General features: G+C 46.8%; 1 protein-coding gene across 2 annotated transcripts in view; it reads left to right on the plus strand.

The window, feature by feature from the left end:
* The window catches only part of PRIM2 (DNA primase subunit 2), a 458,416-nt gene that overhangs the window by 370,998 nt on the left and 68,103 nt on the right, over nucleotides 1-19,315 (plus strand). For both annotated transcript variants that reach the window (XM_063916741.1, XM_063916740.1), the window contains one exon: nucleotides 9,087-9,169. In XM_063916741.1, coding sequence (XP_063772811.1) covers nucleotides 9,087-9,169 — 83 coding nt within the window. The remainder of the gene's footprint in view (nucleotides 1-9,086; nucleotides 9,170-19,315) is intronic.

Below are 19,315 nucleotides of genomic sequence, written 5' to 3' on the forward strand. Positions count from 1 at the left end.
GGGTGGCGATGGCGGAAGCCACAAGGATTCTTCGTTGGGCGGAGAATCACGTACAAGCACTGTCAGCAGTGTTCATTCCGGGAGTGGACAACTGGGAAGCAGACTTCCTCAGCAGGCACGACCTCCACCCGGGAGAGTGGGGAATTCATCAAGAAGTCTTTGAGCAGATTGCAAATCGGTGGGAACGGCCACAGGTAGACATGATGGCGTCCCGCCTAAACAAAAAGCTAAAAAAATATTGCGCCAGGTCAAGGGACCCTCAGGCGATAGCTGTGGACGCACTGGTAACTCCGTGGGTGTTCCAGTCGGTATATGTGTTTCCTCCTCTTCCTCTCATACACAAGGTACTGAGAATAGTAAGAAAAAGAGGAGTGAGAACGATACTCATTGTTCCGGATTGGCCAAGAAGGACTTGGTACCCAGAACTTCAAGAGATGGTCACAGAGGACCCATGGCCTTTGCCTCTCAGACAGGACCTGTTGCAGCAGGGGCCCTGTCTGTTACAAGACTTACCGCGGCTGCGTTTGACGGCATGGCGGTTGAACGCCGGATCATAGCGGAAAAGGGTATACCTGATTAAGTAATTCCTACGCTGATAAGAGCTAGGAAGGATGTGACAGCAAAGCATTATCACCGCATATGGCGGAAATATGTTGCTTGGTGTGAGGCCAGGAAGGCCCCTACAGAGGACTTCCAGTTGGGTCGTTTTCTGCATTTCCTACAGTCAGGTGTGACTATGGGCCTCAAATTAGGGTCCATAAAGGTTCAGATCTCGGCCCTGTCCATTTTCTTTCAAAAAGAACTGGCTTCACTGCCTGAGGTTCAGACGTTTGTAAAGGGAGTGCTGCATATTCAGCCTCCTTTTGTGCCACCAGTGGCACCTTGGGATCTTAACGTTGTGTTGGATTTCCTGAAATCCCACTGGTTTGAGCCACTTAAGACCGTGGAGCTAAAATATCTCACGTGGAAAGTGGTCATGCTATTGGCCTTAGCTTCGGCTAGGCGTGTGTCAGAATTGGCGGCTTTGTCATGTAAAAGCCCCTATCTGATCTTCCATATGGACAGGGCTGAATTGAGGACTCGTCCCCAATTTCTCCCTAAGGTGGTATCATCGTTTCATTTGAACCAACCTATTGTGGTGCCTGCGGCTACTAGGTACTTGGAGGATTCCAAGTTGCTGGACGTAGTCCGGGCTTTGAAAATTTATGTTTCCAGAACGGCGGGAGTCAGAAAGTCTGACTCGCTGTTTATTCTGTATGCAGCCAACAAGGTTGGCGCTCCTGCTTCAAAGTAGACTATTGCTAGCTGGATCTGTAGCACGATTCAGCTGGCTCACTCTGCGGCTTGATTGCCACATTCAAAATCAGTAAAAGCCCATTCCACAAGGAAGGTGGGCTCTTCTTGGGCGGCTGCCCGAGGGGTCTCGGCTTTACAGCTTTGCCGAGCTGCTACTTGGTCGGGTTCAAACACATTTGCTAAGTTCTACAAGTTTGATACCCTGGCTGAGGAGGACCTTGAGTTTGCTCATTCGGTGCTGCAGAGTCGTCCGCACTCTCCCGCCCGTTTGGGAGCTTTGGTATAATCCCCATGGTCCTTACGGAGTCCCCAGCATCCACTAGGACGTCAGAGAAAATAAGAATTTACTCACCGGTAATTCTATTTCTCGTAGTCCGTAGTGGATGCTGGGCGCCCGTCCCAAGTGCGGACTTCTTCTGCAATACGTGTATATAGTTATTGCTTACTAAAGGGTTATTGTTATGAGCCATCCGTTGATTGAGGCTCAGTTGTTGTTCATACTGTTTACTGGGTATGGTTATCACAAGTTATACGGTGTGATTGGTGTGGCTGGTATGAGTCTTACCCTGGATTCCAAATCCTTTCCTTGTAGTGTCAGCTCTTCCGGGCACAGTTTCCCTAACTGAGGTCTGGAGGAGGGGCATAGAGGGAGGAGCCAGTGTACACCAGATAGTACCTAATCTTTCTTTTAGAGTGCCCAGTCTCCTGCAGAGCCCGTCTATTCCCCATGGTCCTTACGGAGTTCCCAGCATCCACTACGGACTACGAGAAATAGAATTACCGGTGAGTAAATTCTTATTTTCTCACACACATATTTTTGCATATATACATACAGTGTACAGTACTTCTGGCTGACTGCATAACGGTGCAGCCACGTGTCTGCAGCTCTGGATGTCAGCCTGCCGCTCCCATTCTGAGTGACTGCCACAGCTGCGACAGCAGCTCCCTACTGAGTAGTGAGTGCCGCCCCAACACCATGGGGTATAGACGGGATCCGCAGGACACATGGGCACTTTAAGACTTTAAAAGTGGTGTGAACTGGCTCCTCCCTCTATGCCCCTCCTCCAGACTCCTGTTAGATTCTGTTCCCAGAGAGACTGGTCACACACTGAGGAGCTCTACTGAGTTTCTTAGAAAAGACTTTGTTAGGTTTATTATTTTCAGGGAGCACTGCTGGCAACAGACTCCCTGCATCGTGGGACTGAGGGGAGAGAAGCAGACCTACTTCTCTGAGTTCAAAGGCTCTGCTTCTTAGGCTACTGGACACCATTAGCTCCAGAGGGTGTGATCACTTGGTACGCCTAGCTGCTCGTTCCCGGAGCCGCGCCGTCACCCCCCTTGCAGAGCCAGAAGAAAGAAACCGGGTGAGTAAATGAAGAACAGAAGACTTCAGTGACGACAGAAGACTTTGTGACTCTGAGGTACTGCGCAACGGCCGCGCTGCGCGCCATTGCTCCCACTCACACAAACTACAAGGGTGCAGGGCCCAGGGGGGGGGGCCCTGGGCAGCATGTATACCTCAGAGTGAAACTGGCAAGAGAGATATTAAGTGCCTGGGCACTAAATACAGACCCCCGCCAGTATAAATATATAGAAAATAGCGGGACTGAAGCGCGCCATCAAGGGGGCGTGGCTTAGCCCTCACAGCTCTAACCAGCGCCATTTTCTCCTTAGAGACGCTGGCCCTGCCAAAGCACTGCTGAACAGATCACAGTGGAAAACGGGGGGAAGGGGGGGCACAGTGTTTAGTGCCATATCTGTTAAAAATAAAGCACAATATATAATGAGTGGGCTGCAAAAGAGCTGGAAAACGTCTGCTGTGTTTCCCTGACAGAAAGTACTTGGTCTATCCCTTATAGTCGAAATGTCTGAGGCTGAGGGCTCTGCCACAAACGGCTATGGGAATGTCTGTCGGCACCGCCGACTCCTGATGGTACAGTAGATGTATGTTTTTCCAGTGAGAAAACTATATGGGAGACACAGACGTGTGTGGGTGACCCTATCGGCACCAACTAATCTGACTGGGTAAAAATTTACTTGATAATGTGATGCATTTCAGAAAGCTATACCTGTATGTATGTATGTATGTATGTATATATATATATATATATATATATGTATGGTACAGTGGCATACATCTGTGGCTCTAACACAGACGTGGTAATTTTTGTGGAGGGCGTAATATTTATAATTTATTTCCCTCAGACCTCTCGGGGTCGCAAAAATTTTATTTTGCCCTGTTACTACTCCCTGATATCGACACGAATACTATTTCTTATGTCGACCATGATGTTTCCTGATTAGATCCTCAACATCGGCATTCAGTACATGTTTCATACACATTAAAAACGTATTAACGTCAATAGGGACCCTGCTGTTCCTGACAAAAATAGATAAAATATCTATATATAGATATATGTCTGTGTATATGTGTATTTAAATGTGTATATTCATATTAAAATTTATAATGAATGCTGAAGTAAAGTTATTCCTTCTCATGTGCTGGTCGCTCTGTTGAAAAGCTCTAGGTCAGCCGTGACAAGATGTTTTCAAATCCTCACGAGGAGTCCGAGTGTTTATTCTTTTCCCGCCGTGGATAGAATAAAGTGAGAGTCAACCCCTGTTCTGCACGGGGCCCTGTCACAAAGGATCGTATACAGGAAGCTAAGTGATATTTTAATTAAATGCTTTGATTATATTTGCATTACATGCGCATGAGGGAGTGCTTGTATTCAGAAATGGTCGGTTACCTTGTCATCCGATATAATTACCCTGGGGAGAGATGGGATACTCCTTAAGTTGGGTCATATCTGAAACATTGCAGCATACTGCCGTGCGACTACAAGAGGTATGGGACTCTTGGGTTCGCGGCCCAATTCCATGGCGGTCTCGGCTAGGAGGGCGTTGTGGATTCACCAATGGAATGCTGAGGCTGACTCCGAGAAGTACTGGAGTATCTTCCCTATGAAGGTGAAACCTGGTTTGGGGATGGCTTTGTTATGTTGATCTCGGCAGATACCACTGGTAAGTCTACCTTCTTGAGCTGTGTTCCCTCACAACGGTTGGTGACGCATTTTTGTAGGATGCAGTCATTTCGACCGGATGGATACGGTTTTTCCCCTTCTTTGCAGGTAGAGGAAGGTGAAAAGGTAAAAGGTCAGCAGCCTTTTCAAGTTCGCAGAAGCAGAAATCATCCTCTGTTTCTACCACATCCACCGCATTTCGCTGGGTCTTTCTTGCGGGAGCCCACACCGGTGGGACCATATCTAATACTCTTCAGTCAGTCCTGGAGTGGACATGGACCAGTGAGTTAAGACTAGAGTCCCAAAGGGGACATACTGGAGTGTCCAGATTATTCCCCTCACTGATTTTTCAAATAGATCTTACCGATTCTCCTCTGGACGGGGAGGTAGTATGCGACTCCATACTAGAGTTGGGTCAGGATCAGGACATTAGCCTGCTGTCCCTGTCACACAAAAAAAGCTGTTATTCAAGCTTTTTCGTGCTTCTGAGCCCAGACAGCTCGGTCAGAACAATTCCAAAAATTTCTACTTAAGAAGTTGAACTACAAAATGGAATCTCTCAGGGCAGGGATCTCCAATCTGTTAAAGGAGGAAGAGGGTCTAAATACGGTTTCTTCCGCATTAGGCTTACCTGGGTTTCCTATTCAAGATTGTCATTGCCATTTTACCGGAGTGATGGCAGTATGATGGTTTTCCTTCAGTAGTAAAAGCCATTATTTTTCTGTCCTGGGACGCTCTCCTGACTACGGCGAGGTTAAGAAACAAGTGGTGCAAATTGTTGATTTCTTTCTGACAGTTCTTCAACACAGTGGTTGGCTCCTGAACTTTCCAGAATCACTGTTGATCCCAAAGACGCGGATGTTCGAGTTGGGAATAAGGTTAAAAACAGAACTGTTGAAAGTTGTTTTTTCCAGTGGAAAGAGATCTGAGGATCCATAGTCGGATCAGATTTGCAACAGTGTAAATCCATCAATACGTTCCGTTGATGAAGAAGATGGTTGCGGCCGACAAGGCCATTCGGTGAGCAGGTTAAATGCCAGAATGGTTTTAGCGGGACCAGTTGGACATGTGGCCGGGGTCTCACCTGTGCATGCACCGGAAAATAATCAAAATAATCTTTTTTTCCAGAACCAGAATATCTCTCCTGTGGTGGCTGCACAGTTCTCACCTCCTAGAGGGTCGAAGGTTCGGGATCCAGGATTGGATCCTTGTATCCATGGATATAAGTCTCCGAGGCTGGGGATCAGTCTTTCAAGGGGAAGAATTTCCAGGGAAAAAGGTCAAGCCGGGAAGCTTGTCTGCCATAAGCATTCTGGAATTAAGGACTATTTACAACGTATCATCTTCTTCGCGATCTGTCTGTCTTAATTCAGTCGGACAACTTAACAGCAGTGGCGTAAGTAAACCGCTAGGGCGGAACGAAGAGCAAAGCGGCAATGGCAGAAGCCACAAAAGTTTTCCGCTGGGCGGAAAGGCATGTAAACGCTCGGTTAGCGGTCTTCATTTCCGGGTGTAGACAACTGAGAAACAAACTTCCTCAGCAGACACGATCTCCATCCAGGAGAGTTAGGTCTTTATCAAGAGGTTTTCACAGAAGTGACAAGTCTTTGGGGAATTCCTCAAATAGACATGATGGCGTCTCGCCTCAACAAGAAACTTCAGAGATATTGTTCCAGATCGAGGGACCCTCAAGCAATAGCGGTGGACGCCCTGGTGACACCGTGGGTGTTTCAGTCGGTCTATGTGTTCCCTCCACTTCCACTCTTTCCGAAGGTGATAAAGATCATAAGAAGAACATAGGTTCAGGCGATCCTCAGGCTTGGTATCCAGATCTTCAAGAATTACTCATAGAAGATCCTTGGCCTCTTCCTCTACGAGAGGACCTGTTACAGCAAGGACCGTGCGTGTATCAAGACTTACCGCGGCTGCGTTTGACGGCATGGCGGTTGAACGCCATATCCTAGCCCGAAAGGGTGTTCCCAGTGAAGTCATTCCCACACTGCTTCAGGCTAGAAAAGAAGTAACGGCGAAGCTTTACCACCGTATTTGGAGAAAATATGTGTCTTGGTGTGAATCCAAGAAGGCTTCTACGGAAGATTTTCAGCTGGGGCGTTTGCTCCATTTTTTTGCAAGCAGGTGTGGATGTGGGCCTAAACTTAGGCTCCATTAAAGTACAAATTTCGGCCTTATCTATTTTCTTTCAGAAAGAATTGGCCTCCCTTCCAGAAGTTCAGACCTTCCTGAAGGGCGTGATGCACATCCAATCTCCCTTTGTGCCCCCAGTGGCACCATGGGATCTTAATGTGGTGTTGCAGTTCCTGCAATTCCCATTGGTTTGAACCTTTACGTAAGGTTGAGTTGAAATTGCTTACTCGGAAAGTGGTCATGCTGTTGGCCTTGGCATCCGCAAAGCGGGTGTCTGAATTGGCGGCTTTGTCTCACAAAAGCCCCTAGTTAATCTTCCATGCAGATAGAGCGGAGTTGAGAACTCGTCAGCAATTTCTGCCAAAAGTGGTTTCATCGTTTCACGTAAACCAACCTGTTGTGGTGCCAGTGGCTACTGACGTCTTGGCGGAATCTAAGTCTCTCGATGTGGTCAGAGCTTTGAAAATCTATGTCGCCAGAACTTCTCAGATTAGGAAAACAGAGGCTCTGTTTGTCCTGTGCCTCCCAACAAGATTGGGGCTCCTGCTTCCAAGCAGACTATTGCACGCTGCATCTGTAGTACGATTCAGCTGGCTCATTCTACGGCAGGTTTGCCGTTACCAAAATCGGTGAAGGCCCATTCTACCTGAAGGTGGGCTCATCCTGGGCGGCTGCCCAGGGGGTCTCGGCATTACAACTCTGCCGGGCAGCTACTTGGTCGGGTTCAAACACCTTTGCGAAGTTTTACAAGTTTGATACCCTGGCTGATGAGGACCTCTTGTTGGGTCAATCGGTGCTGCAGAGTCATCTGCACTCTCCCGCCCATTCTAAAGCTTTGGTATAAACCCCATGGTTCTTGAAGCATCCCCAGCATCCTCTAGGACGTATGAGAAAATAGGATTTTAATACCTACTGGTAAATCCTTTTTCTTAGTCCGTAGAGGATGCTGGGCGCCCGTCCCAGTGCGTACTGTATCTGCAGTCATTGGGTATGTTTACACACATGGTGTGTTGTGTTTGTCAGCCTGGTGCTGACGTTATTCAGGCCATAGCATGCGTTATGCTGTTACTGGTTGTGTTTACACACATAGATTGTGTTACGTTTTATGTCAGCATATTGCTGCAAATTCTTTGTGCCGTTGGCTGGTGTTCTATTGAATGCCACGTTCTCTGGCATACTCGAGGTGTGAGCTGGTAAAATGCTCACCATGGTTTAACAATAAATTCTTTCCTCTAAATGTCCGTCTCCCTGGGCACAGTTCCTAGAACTGGAGTCTGGAGGAGGGGCATAGAGGGAGGAGCCAGTTCACAACCCTTTTAAAGTCTTAAAGTGCCCATGTCTCCTGCGGATCCCGTCTTTACCTCATGGTTCTTGGAGCATCCCCAGCATCCTCTACGGACTAAGAGAAAAGGATTTACCGGTAGGTATTAAAATCCTATTTTTAAGAGCACATTACATTATAAAATGGGTGGTGTAAAGAGCGAGCTTTATATAACTAAACTGGGCACACATCAGACAGACATTTCAGTGGACCCATCATTGCACTGACAGAGCGGCCAATTCAGGTAAGTATACACACTTACTGATCGGCGATCAATGTGTCGGTCCATTTGAATTTACCTGCCCAGCTTTAACATCACCCCCCCTGCAGCAAGTGGCGACCACCCATACACACAGCCAGATGCACCCGATATATATCTTTTTATATCCGCAAACGGCTGTGCTGCATCACCTATGCGATATGTCTGTGAATTGGGTGTGGTATGCAAGGTCGATCACACTTAGGTCCACAGTGTCTAGGTCAACCACTATTGATCGCCAGTATCCAGTTCGACAGGTATTCTAGGTTGACAGGGTCTCTAGGTCGACATGGTCTGTCGACAGGTCAAAAGGTCGTCATGAGGTTTTAAAAAAAAAATTTGGTGTAATTTTCGCCGTACAGTGACCGGGAACCCCAGTTAGTGCACCGTGTCCCCTTCGGGCAAGGTGCCTTGCTGCGCTTGGTAAAGGTTACCGTTCCCAATGTATTCCACGCGAAACGTAAAGTATGAAAAAGTTCCAAAAATGAAAAAAATGTGACCTAGACACCCTGTCGACCTAGACACTGTCGACCTAAGTTTTATTGGCCTAGAGACTGGATGCCTGTGAATTACATCGTTCACAGACATAATGGGGGTACACACATGTCGACAGGCTCACAGTATATATTAACCGTTTGCTGAAACTGCAGATATATTGCCTAGTGTGCACCCAGCTTATGTGGCAATGACATTTAAAGACCAGAGACGCAAATATGATCAGGTTTTTTCCTGTGCCATTGTTGGCTCACATGTTTTTTTTTAATTATCTAATTTTCTTCATAGGAAGTAAGTATTGCCTTGTTTCTTCTATAATGCTCCACGGAAATCTTTAATCTGCAATGCTCTAATAAACACAATAGAGTTTTTTTGGATGAAAAATAAAACAATGCAACAGTCCCAAGTATAAATAATTAACTTTCGTTTTATCATTATTGGGCTTCAAAGCAATTAGAAGTAATTTAGTCAGTTTAGTAAGCATCAACAATGTTTATTGTTATCATCCTTGGGTAAACAATCTTCTTTTTATGTTTTCTTCTCTTAGGTTGTCCTTTTAAACACAGTGATCCTGAGTTGCTGAAACAGAAGTTGCAGTCATTTAAAGTTTCCTCTGCAGGGATCAATCAGGTAGTCTTAATATAGATTATTAGGGCACATACACTATACACCCCATTATATGAATATCAGTCCATTTTGTGTTGTGTGTACTGTAAATAGTTGCTGAACACAGTTTTTTTTCTTTCTGGTAAATAAGCAATTTACCCTTGCTGCTAGGCCTCACCCTTCAACCTTCCCTTATACAACAAGGATCACTTTTGTGGGATGGGTTATTTTTAAGTTTTCTTTTTTTTGTAGGAAAGACCGTTACATCCCAGAGGAATCAGTTAGTGAGATACGGATGAATCAATTGCTGTTTTTCTTAAGTTCTAGAAATGTTTGGGGAACATCGCCTCTAGTTATAATAACATGTGGGAGAGGGGGATTAACCATTATAATGCAGATGGCGTTATAGGAGCAATAACCGAATAATCCGCCAGGACCATGAGGTGTCAAATGCCACATTTAGTCCACTAATACAGTGCTTGACAAATATTTCTAAAATTTAGGAGCCAGGATGAAAGTGTAGGAGCCAGAGCACTGTCTACATAAATAACTGAGACTCCCCCACAGCCACATTACTGAGCAGCGTCCCCCACACCCACCAACCCCCACGGCCACACAACTAAGGGTTCACCCCCAGGCAAACTAGCCCACTGTAGCCACACTGCTGTGCAGCTACCCCACGGGCAAACAACCCCAATGCAGCCATCCCCTGTGCAAACAATCCCCCCTCCTTAGTGGCGACATCACTACCCACCTTTAAAGGCTCAACTCCCGGTTAGAGAGCTCTATGCAGACAGCGGCGACTGGGATGGAGAGGCACAGCAGTTTGTGCAGGCCGGAACAGACACTCAGCACATGCACTCCTATGCGTGAAATGGCAGCTGCAACACAGGCACACCCGTGATTCCTCCCTCCCTGCGTAATCTGGTAGTCTGGCAGATTTGTCGAGCCGTGCCTTAATATTTCTCATACGTCCTAGAGGATGCTGGGGTCCCCTTCATGACCATGGGGTATAGACGGTTCCACAGGAGCCATGGGCACTCTTAAGACCTTTCAATGGGTGTGAACTGGCTCCTCCCTCTATGCCCCTCCTCCAGACTTCAGTTTTAGAAATGTGCCCAGGCAGACTGGATACACTCTAGGGGAGCTCTACTGAGCTTCTCTGAAAAGACTTATGTTAGGTTTTTTATTTTCAGGGATAACTGCTGGCAACAGTCTCTGCTTTGTGGGACTGAGGGGAGAGAAGTAGGAACCAACTTCCTGAAGAGTTTCATGGCTCTGCTTCTGGCTGGCAGGACACGATTAGCTCCTGAAGGGTACTGAACGCTAGCCGTGTCTAGATGCTCACTCCCACAGCACACCGTCACACCCCTCACAGAGCCAGAAGTCAGAAGACAGGTGAGTAGAAGAAGACAGATCCTCTATCAAGAAAAGTGACGGCAGAGGTACAGCGCGGTTGGCGGGAGCGCAGCGCGCCATTGCTGCCCACACACATAGGCACTGCAGGGTGCGGGTGGGGGGGGCGCCCTGGGCAGCAAAAACACCTCTATAAACTGGCAAAAAGGGGGCATAAGATGCCCAGGCACAGCCCTACTCCCGCCAGTATAAATATTATTAAAAGTTTCTGAGGTAAAAAGGGCGGAGCCTCTTCCTCAGGCAGCCAGCACACTGCTCAGTGCCATTTTCTCTCTCCTCAGGCTGCAGAGACATTGCTGGTCCTCCTTCACTTCTGACTACATTATCAGGGTGCAAAACGGGGGGCACAAGCGAATTTGGTGCTTTACAAGTGTGTTTTACTGTGTAAAAAGTGATGCATGTCAGTGAGCATTCTGTGTTCACAGGCATTAGATACTGGCGCTGGGGTTGTGAACTGGCTGCTCCTAAACTGTGTCCCTCGGACAGATTTTACTGTGGGTCTGTCCCCTATAAGTCCCAGTGTGTCTGTGTGTGTGTGTTGTACACGTGTGTTAGACATGTCAGAGGCAGGGAGTTCCTCCCCGGAGGAAACCATTTTAGGGATACAGAAGTGTAATGTGGTGGCGCTGCCGGCACACCAAGAGCCTGCATGGGTGAAAGAAATACGTGATAGTATGCATCATATCAATAGGAGATTAGATAAGTCTGAATCTCATGCTGAGTGCTGGATGAATCTGTGGAGGATATGATTTTTCAGGGCTCTGTTCTTCCATCCGCAGGCGACCATTCTGGGTCACAAAAGAGACCATTTGCGAATATTGTGAATACTGATACCGACACGGACACTGATTCTTGTGTCGACAATAGTGACTCCAGAGAAATAGATCATAAATTGGCAAAAAATATACAATATATGATTGTGGCTATAAGGGAAGTTCTGGACGTGACGTACCTCAGGAGAAGGCTTATTTCTATAAAGAAAAGAAATCTAAGGTCACTTTCCCTTCTTCCCATGAGCTTAATACACTCTTTGAAGGGATGTGGGTGAATACCGAAAATAAATTTTCGTATTCCCAAGAGAATTCAGATAGCTTATCCTTTCCCAGTGGAGGACAGGAAAAAATGGGAGTCACCCCCTGTGTTAGACAGTGCACTGTCCAGGTTGACAAAGAAGGTCATTCTCCCTGCACCTGGCACGTCTTCACTAAAAGAGCGGGCAGACCGAAAGATGGAAACTACATTGAAATCCATTTATGTTGCCAATGGTACGCTGCTCAGGCCCACAATTGCTTGCGCGTCGGTGAGTCGCGCAATTGAAAAATGTTCAGAAAGCGTGTCATCAGAAATTGACATGATTGATAAAGATGAGATACTCCTTAAGTTAGGGAATATCAAAGACGCTGCCGCATACATGCTAGAAGCGATGAAAGATATTGGACTCTTGAGTTCACAAGCCGCTACCATGGAAGTATCGGCTCAGCGGGCGTTGTGGATTCGCCAGTGGAACGCGGATGCAGATTCCAAAAGAAATATGGAGGCTCTCCCATATAAAGGTGAGGCCTTATTTGGCGATGGACTGGATGCGTTAGTCTCGGCGGGTACGTCGACATTTTTACCCTCTGCGCCTGCATCGGCAAAAAAGACATATCACCCGCACATGCAGTCCTTTCGGCCCAATAAATTCAAAAAAGCGAGAGGTTCCCCCTTTGCGGGTAGGGGAAAAGGAAAGAAGTCCACAGCAGCTTCAGGTTCCCAGGAGCAGAAGTCTACCCCTACTTCTGCCAAATCTTCAGCATGACGCTGGGACTCCTTTGCGGGAGGCCGCTCGGGAGGGGGCACGTCCCAACCTGTTCAGCCAAGGTTGGATTCTGTCTGGCCTGGATCCCTGGGTGTTGCAAATAGTGTCCCAGGGATACAAGCTGGAGTTTCAAGACGTTCCCCCATGCTGATTTTTCAAATCGATCTTGCCAGCTTCTCTTCCAGAAAGGGAAACAGTAACAGTGACAATCCAAAAATTATGTCAGGATCAGGTCATAGTCCTGGTACCTTTGTCACAACAAGGGGAGGGGTTTTATTCAAGCCTTTTTGTAGTTCCGAAGCCGGACGGCTCAGTCAGATCGGTCCTAAACCTGAAAAATCTGTATCTCTACTTGAAACGATTCAAGTTCAAAATGGAATCCCTGAGGGCAGTGATTTCCAGTCTGGAGGAGTGGTACTACATGGTATCTGTAGACATAAAAGATGCTTACCTGCATGTTCCCATTTATCCTCCTCACCAGGCTTATCTGAGATTTGCTGTTCAGGATTGCCATTTACCAATTCCAGACGTTACCTTTCGGTCTCTCCACGGCGCAGAGGGTAATTACCAAGGTGATGGCGAAGATGATGGTTCTCCTACGTCAAAAAGGAGTCAATATAATTCCTTATCTAGACGATCTCCTGATAAAGGCGAGATCCAGGGAGCAGTTGTTACAAAACATCACACTCTCCCTGTCAATACTCCAACAACACGGTTGGATCATAAATTATCCAAAGTCACAGTTGAAACCGACGACAAGATTGTCTTTTCTCGGGATGATTCTGGACACAGAAGTTCAGAGAGTATTTCTTCCGGTGGAAAAGGCTCTGGAAATCCAGAAAATTGTAAAACAGATATTGAAACCATCGAGTGTGTCGATCCATCAGTGCATTCGATTGTTGGGGAAGATGGTGGCGGCCTACGAGGCCATACAGTTTGGCAGGTTCCATGCCAGGGTATTCCAGTGGGACCTGTTGGACAAGTGGTCGGGATCCCACCTACACATGCACCGGAAGATAATCCTGTCGTCAAAAGCCAGGATTTCGCTCCTGTGGTGGCTACACAGTTCTCACCTACTAGAGGGACGCAGGTTCGGGATTCAGGACTGGGTCCTGGTAACCACGGATGCAAGTCTCCGAGGCTGTGGAGCTGTCACTCAGGGGGAAAGCTTCCAAGGATCAGGAAGCCTGCCTTCACATAAACGTTCTGGAATTGAGAGCCATTTACAACGGCCTTCTACAAGCAGTACATCTTCTTCAAGATCATCCAGTGCAGATCCAGTCGGACAATGTAACAGCAGTCGCCTACATAGACAGGCAGGGCGGAACGAAAAGCAGAGCGGCAATGGCAGAGGTGACGAAGATCCTCCTCTGGGCAGAAAGACATGTAAAGGCTCTGTCGGCAATTTTCATTCCGGGAGTAGACAACTGGGAAGCAGACTTCCTCAGCAAACACGATCTCCATCCAAGAGAGTGGAGCCTCCACCAAGAAGTCTTTGCAGAGGTGACAAGTCTTTGGGGAGTTCCTCAAGTAATGGGGGGAGAGTTCCTCAAGTAGACATGATGGCATCTCGTCTCAACAAGAAGCTTCAAAAATATTGTTCTAGGTTGAGAGGCCCGCAAGCAATAGCAGTGGATGCGCTAGTGGCCCAGTGGGTGTTCCGGTCGGTGTATGTCTTCCCTCCACTTCCGCTGATCCCAAAGGTGCTCAGGATCATAAGGAGAACAAGAGTTCGAGCAATCTTCATTGCCCCAGACTGGCCAAGGATGGCTTGGTACCCAGATCTTCAGGAGTTGCTCATAGAAGATCCTTGGCCTCTTCCTCTTCGCGAGGACCTGCTGCAGCAGGGGCCGTGCGTGTATCAAGACTTACCGCGGCTACGTTTGACGGCATGGCTGTTGAGCGCCGGATCCTAGCCCGTAAGGATATTCCCAAGGAAGTCATCCCCACCCTTACTCAGGCCAGGAAAGGAGTAACGTCGAAACATTACCACCGCATTTGGAGAAAATGTGTCTTGGTGTGAATCCAAGAAGGCTCCTACGGAAGAGTTTCAGTTGGGATGTTTTCTCCATTTTCTGCAGGCTGGTGTGGAGGCGGGCCTCCGATTGCGGTCAATCAAGGTCCAGATTTCGGCCTTGTCAGTGTTCTTCCAAAAACAATTGGCCTCTCTTCCAGAGGTTCAGACCTTCGTGAAAGGGTTTCTGCACATCCAGCCTCCATTTGTGCCTCCAGTGGCACCATGGGACCTTAATGTGGTGTTGCAGTTCTACAATCGGATTGGTTTGAACCTGTACAAGAGATAGAGTTGCAGTTTCTCACTTGGAAAGTGGTGATGCTTTTAGCATTGGCATCCGCACGGCGGGTGTCTGAGTTGGGGGCCTTGTCTCATAAGAGCCCTTACCTGATCTTCCATGAAGATAGGGCAGAGTTGAGAACTCGTCAACATTTTCTTCCAAAGGTGGTTTCATCTTTCCACATAAACCAACCTATTGTGGTGCCAGTAGTTACTGACATGTTCACTGAGTCAAAGTCTCTAGATGTGGTTAGAGCTTTGAAGATTTATGTCGCTAGAACAGCTCGAATACGGAAAACAGAGTCTTTGTTTGTCCTGTATGCCCCCAACAAGATTGGGTGTCCTACTTCCAAGCAGACTATTGCGCGTTGGATCAGAAGTACGATTCAGCACGCTCATACTACGGCTGGATTGCCGTTATCGACGTCGGTGAAGGCCCATTCCACTAGGAAGGTGGGCTCATCCTGTGCGGCTGCCCGGGGGGTCTCGGCATTGCAACTTTGCCGAGCAGCTACTTGGTCGGGGTCAAACACATTTGCAAAATTCTACAAGTTTGACATCTTGGCCAATGAAGACCTCAAGTTCGGTCAATCGGTGCTGTAGGGTCATCCGCACTCTCCCGCCCGTACTGGAGCTTTGGTATAAACCCCATGGTCATGAAGTGGATCCCAGCATCCTCTAGGACGTATGAGAAAACAGGATTTTGATACCTACCAGTAAATCCTTTTCTCCTTGTCCGTAGAGGATGCTGGGCGCCCGTCCCTGTGCGTACTTTACCTGCAGTTTTGTTTATTAGAGTTACACATGTTGTGTTTTATTAGTTTCAGCATGTTTGCTGTAATTGGTTCATGCCTGTTGGCGTGTGTTATGTTGAATGTCATGTTGTGCGGCATGGTTGAGGTGTGAGCTGGTATGTATCTCACCATTAGTATTAAAGTAAATCCTTTCCTCGAAATGTCCGTCTCCCTGGGCACAGTTCCTATAACTGAGGTCTGGAGGAGGGGCATAGAGGGAGGAGCCAGTTCACACCCATTGAAAAGTTTTAAGAGTGCCCATGGCTCCTGCGGAACCGTCTATACCCCATGGTCATGAAGTGGACCCCAGCATCCTCTACGGACTAGGAGAAAAGGATTTACTGGTAGGTATCAAAATCCTGTTTTTTTTTATCTAGACCAACACTGTGTTAATTTGTGTGTTGCTGAACTTCTAAAATGCATTTAATTAATTTAAGCTGGTTATACATAGCCATAGTTAATATTTATCAATAAAAAGTAAATAAATGTACTGTCCCAATATAAAGTTAGGCTTTCTGGAGCAGGGTCTATTTATACTTTAATTATATCTGACGAGTACAGCCCAGGTTCAAGATTTATTGCACTTCGATCTCTCTCCTCCCTCCCCTCCAAAGTTTAATATACATGTTTGAAAGCTACCGCCTTGCTTTAAGGTAATGGGTGAGTGGGCTAATTGTAGTAAATCTGAATAAATAGAGGTGATAGGGCAGTACGGATGGTGTAATGGTTAGCATTACTGCCTCACAGCACTGATATCATGGGTTCGATTCCCACCATGGCCCTAACTGTGCGGAGTTTGTATATTCGCCCCGTACTTGCTTGTGTTTCCTCCGGGTACTCCGGTTTCCTCCCACAATCCAAAAATATACTGGTAGGTTTAATTGGCTTCCAACAAAATTAACCCTAGCGTGAATGTGTCTGTGTGTACATGTGATAGGGAATATAGATTCTAAACTCCACTGGGGCAGGGACTGATGTGAATGGGCAAATATTCTCAGTAAAGCGCTGCGGAATACGAGTTCGCTATTTAAGTAACTGGTAGTAGTAATAATAATAATAGTACACAGAGTTTGTCACAAGCATAATACATTCCAACTGAACAAAGTAAACATAGGTACAGTATGCATTCATTTCGAAATATACACCAATCATGTGGGTATATTCAATTAAAGTTGGATCCATTCTGACATGCATTTGTCGGACTGGATCCAACAAGGGCTATTCAAAGACCATCTCAATCCGACTTTAAAAAAAAGCCGAATTGAGATGAGGGAGCTGATAGGAGGAGAGGGGGTGAGACGGGGAAGAGCCGCGGGGAGACGGGGGAGAGCAGCGGTTACAGCAGCATAGCAGGAGAATGTGGCAATGCCGCCAGACCTCACGGCAGTGTCCACCCAGCTACAGCAAACGAGACCTCGCTTGCTGTGCCACATCCTCCTGCTACGCTGCTATAGCTGCTGCTCTCCCCTATCTCCCCGATGGTCCCCTCCCCCCCTCTGCTCCTTTCAGCTCCCTCATCTCAATCTGACTTTTTTTTAAAGTCGGATTGAGATCGTCAGAAACAGGGCCAAAACCTGTCGGAAATGGCCCCGTTTCCGTCAGAAGCATGCAGATTGGTGGCTATTCCGCTGATCCGCCTGCTTTCCAATAAAAGTCGCAATTCTCCAATACCTCCCTAAATATTCAATTTGTATATGCTATGCCATGGTCTGTTTACATACTGTATAAAAAAGGTGGGGCTGGACAGGCGCACTGGTTTCCACTTATAGTGGTCTTAAAGTATTAAACCGCATAGAAAAGAACCGGTGGTGCGCCCAAGAGTAATAAATAAACATTTTACGAGAGTACATAAAATAAAATCTAACTTTTATTGAAATTAGGGCTCACAAACACAAAAAAACATTAATCAGTGGGGATTCGTATGTGCATTATATTGGAACCACTCTGTGCTGCAAAGATCTTCTACTCCAGGGGTGGCCAAACAGTCGATCGCGATCGACTGGTCGAACGCGGACATGCAACCAGTCGATCGCAATCCGCCCCCCATCCACAGAGGTGAGGAGAGCGCAGCGCGCGCCTCGCCTGCCGCCCTGCCCCTCAGTCTGGTCTCTGGCGGTGACGGCGGAGTGTATATCTCAAATCAGGCGCCAGTTAATTAGCCAATCAGAGTTCGCGGACCGGCGCCTGATTTCAGATATACACGCTGTCGCCACCGCCAGAGACCAGACTGAGGGGCAGGGCGTCAGGCAGGAGAGGCGCGCGCTGCGCTCTCCTCACCACAGCAGCAAAGCACATGGCACTGTGGGGGCATATGTGGCACTTGTGGGGGCATATATGGCATTGTGGGGACATATCTGGCACTGTGGGGCCATATCTGGCACTGTGGGGGCATATCTGGCACTGTGGGTGCATATCTAGCACTGTGGGCACAGGGCACTTTGGGGTCATATCTGGCACTGTGGGGCATATGTGTATCTGGCACTGTGGGGGCATATGTGTATCTGGCACTTTGGGGGCATATGTGTTTGAGGTTTTTACCTGTGGGGCCAATGCGTGATTTCGTGCAAGACAGTCATTACACACTGTGCAGCAAGGCTACGCCCCTTTTTTTGTTATACCATGCTCCCTTTTTGTTTGCAACGCCACCTTTTTGGGCAGGCACGCACGCGCTATTATCCCACCTAGGTAGATCACAAAAGCTTTTCAGCTTTCAAAGTAGATCACTGACTCAAAATGTCTGGCCCACCCCTGTTCTACTCAATCCTTTGTTAAAAAAATGTATCAATTGTCAATAATATATCACCATGAACATCTACATAATATTCAAAAAAGAACGTGGCATATATGTTGTGTGTGCCTTCCTTCCTACTTATTACACAAACTACCTTGTTTTTGTATAATTTTGATATCATCTTATCTGTGTACTCACATATTATATGTATGGCAAAACTTTGGTATTGTAGACTGCCCACTAAGAGTATGTATGCAGAACTGCTGAGTACAATGTTTTTTTTTATATATATATTATTTATACATTCATGGTGATATAGTACTGATAAATTGTACATATTTTAACATTGGATTGTGTAGAAAATCTTTGCAGCACTGAGAGTGGTTCCAATATAATGCACATATGAACCACCACTGTTTTAATGTTTTTTGTGTGTTTGTGAGTCCCAATTATTTAATAAAGTTTTGTTTATTTTATATACGGAGTGTCCCACCCAATAGAGTTCTCTGTTCTTCTCTCATGGGGGGGTATTCATTTAATGCTGTTTTCTTCGCCTAGCCAAAAAAATGGCACTAATTCGATGTCCGTGTATTCCATTGCGGACGTTTTCGCCCATTTTTGAGTCACTTTTCACCCATGCCTTTCGTTTTTCTTTTTGTGGACGAATTGGCATGGGCGAAAATGGACCCAAAAATGGGTGAAAACACCCACAAATACGCCAAAACACGTGGATCTGCAGCAAAGTCCGCCAGTCCACGTGGTTTTCGCCTGTGCCGTTTTTTTTGACCAGTCGAAAAAACGTCAAGGGCATTGAATAGGTCGAATGTAAATTTGACCTATAAACAGCCAAAAAGTGCCGTTTTCAGCCTGGACAAAAAAAAAAAAAAAAAAGCACTAAATGAATACCCCCCATAATCTGTTTACATACTGCCTGGGAGGACCACTGATGATGGGAAAGAAACCATTACGTACTGAATCTCAAGAATATCTATAGTAAGTAGATAACCAACTAGGCTTTCTTAATTTTTTTAGTTTGTTCTACTCAGTTAACAGGATTAAGGGTGCTATCCTAAGCCCTGATGCTGGCACCTATTGGATATTATGCTGCGACGCATAATCCCCAATAAGCAGCCCTTCA

Source organism: Pseudophryne corroboree, chromosome 4 (genome assembly GCF_028390025.1).
Source record: "Pseudophryne corroboree isolate aPseCor3 chromosome 4, aPseCor3.hap2, whole genome shotgun sequence".
NCBI lineage: Eukaryota > Metazoa > Chordata > Amphibia > Anura > Myobatrachidae > Pseudophryne > Pseudophryne corroboree.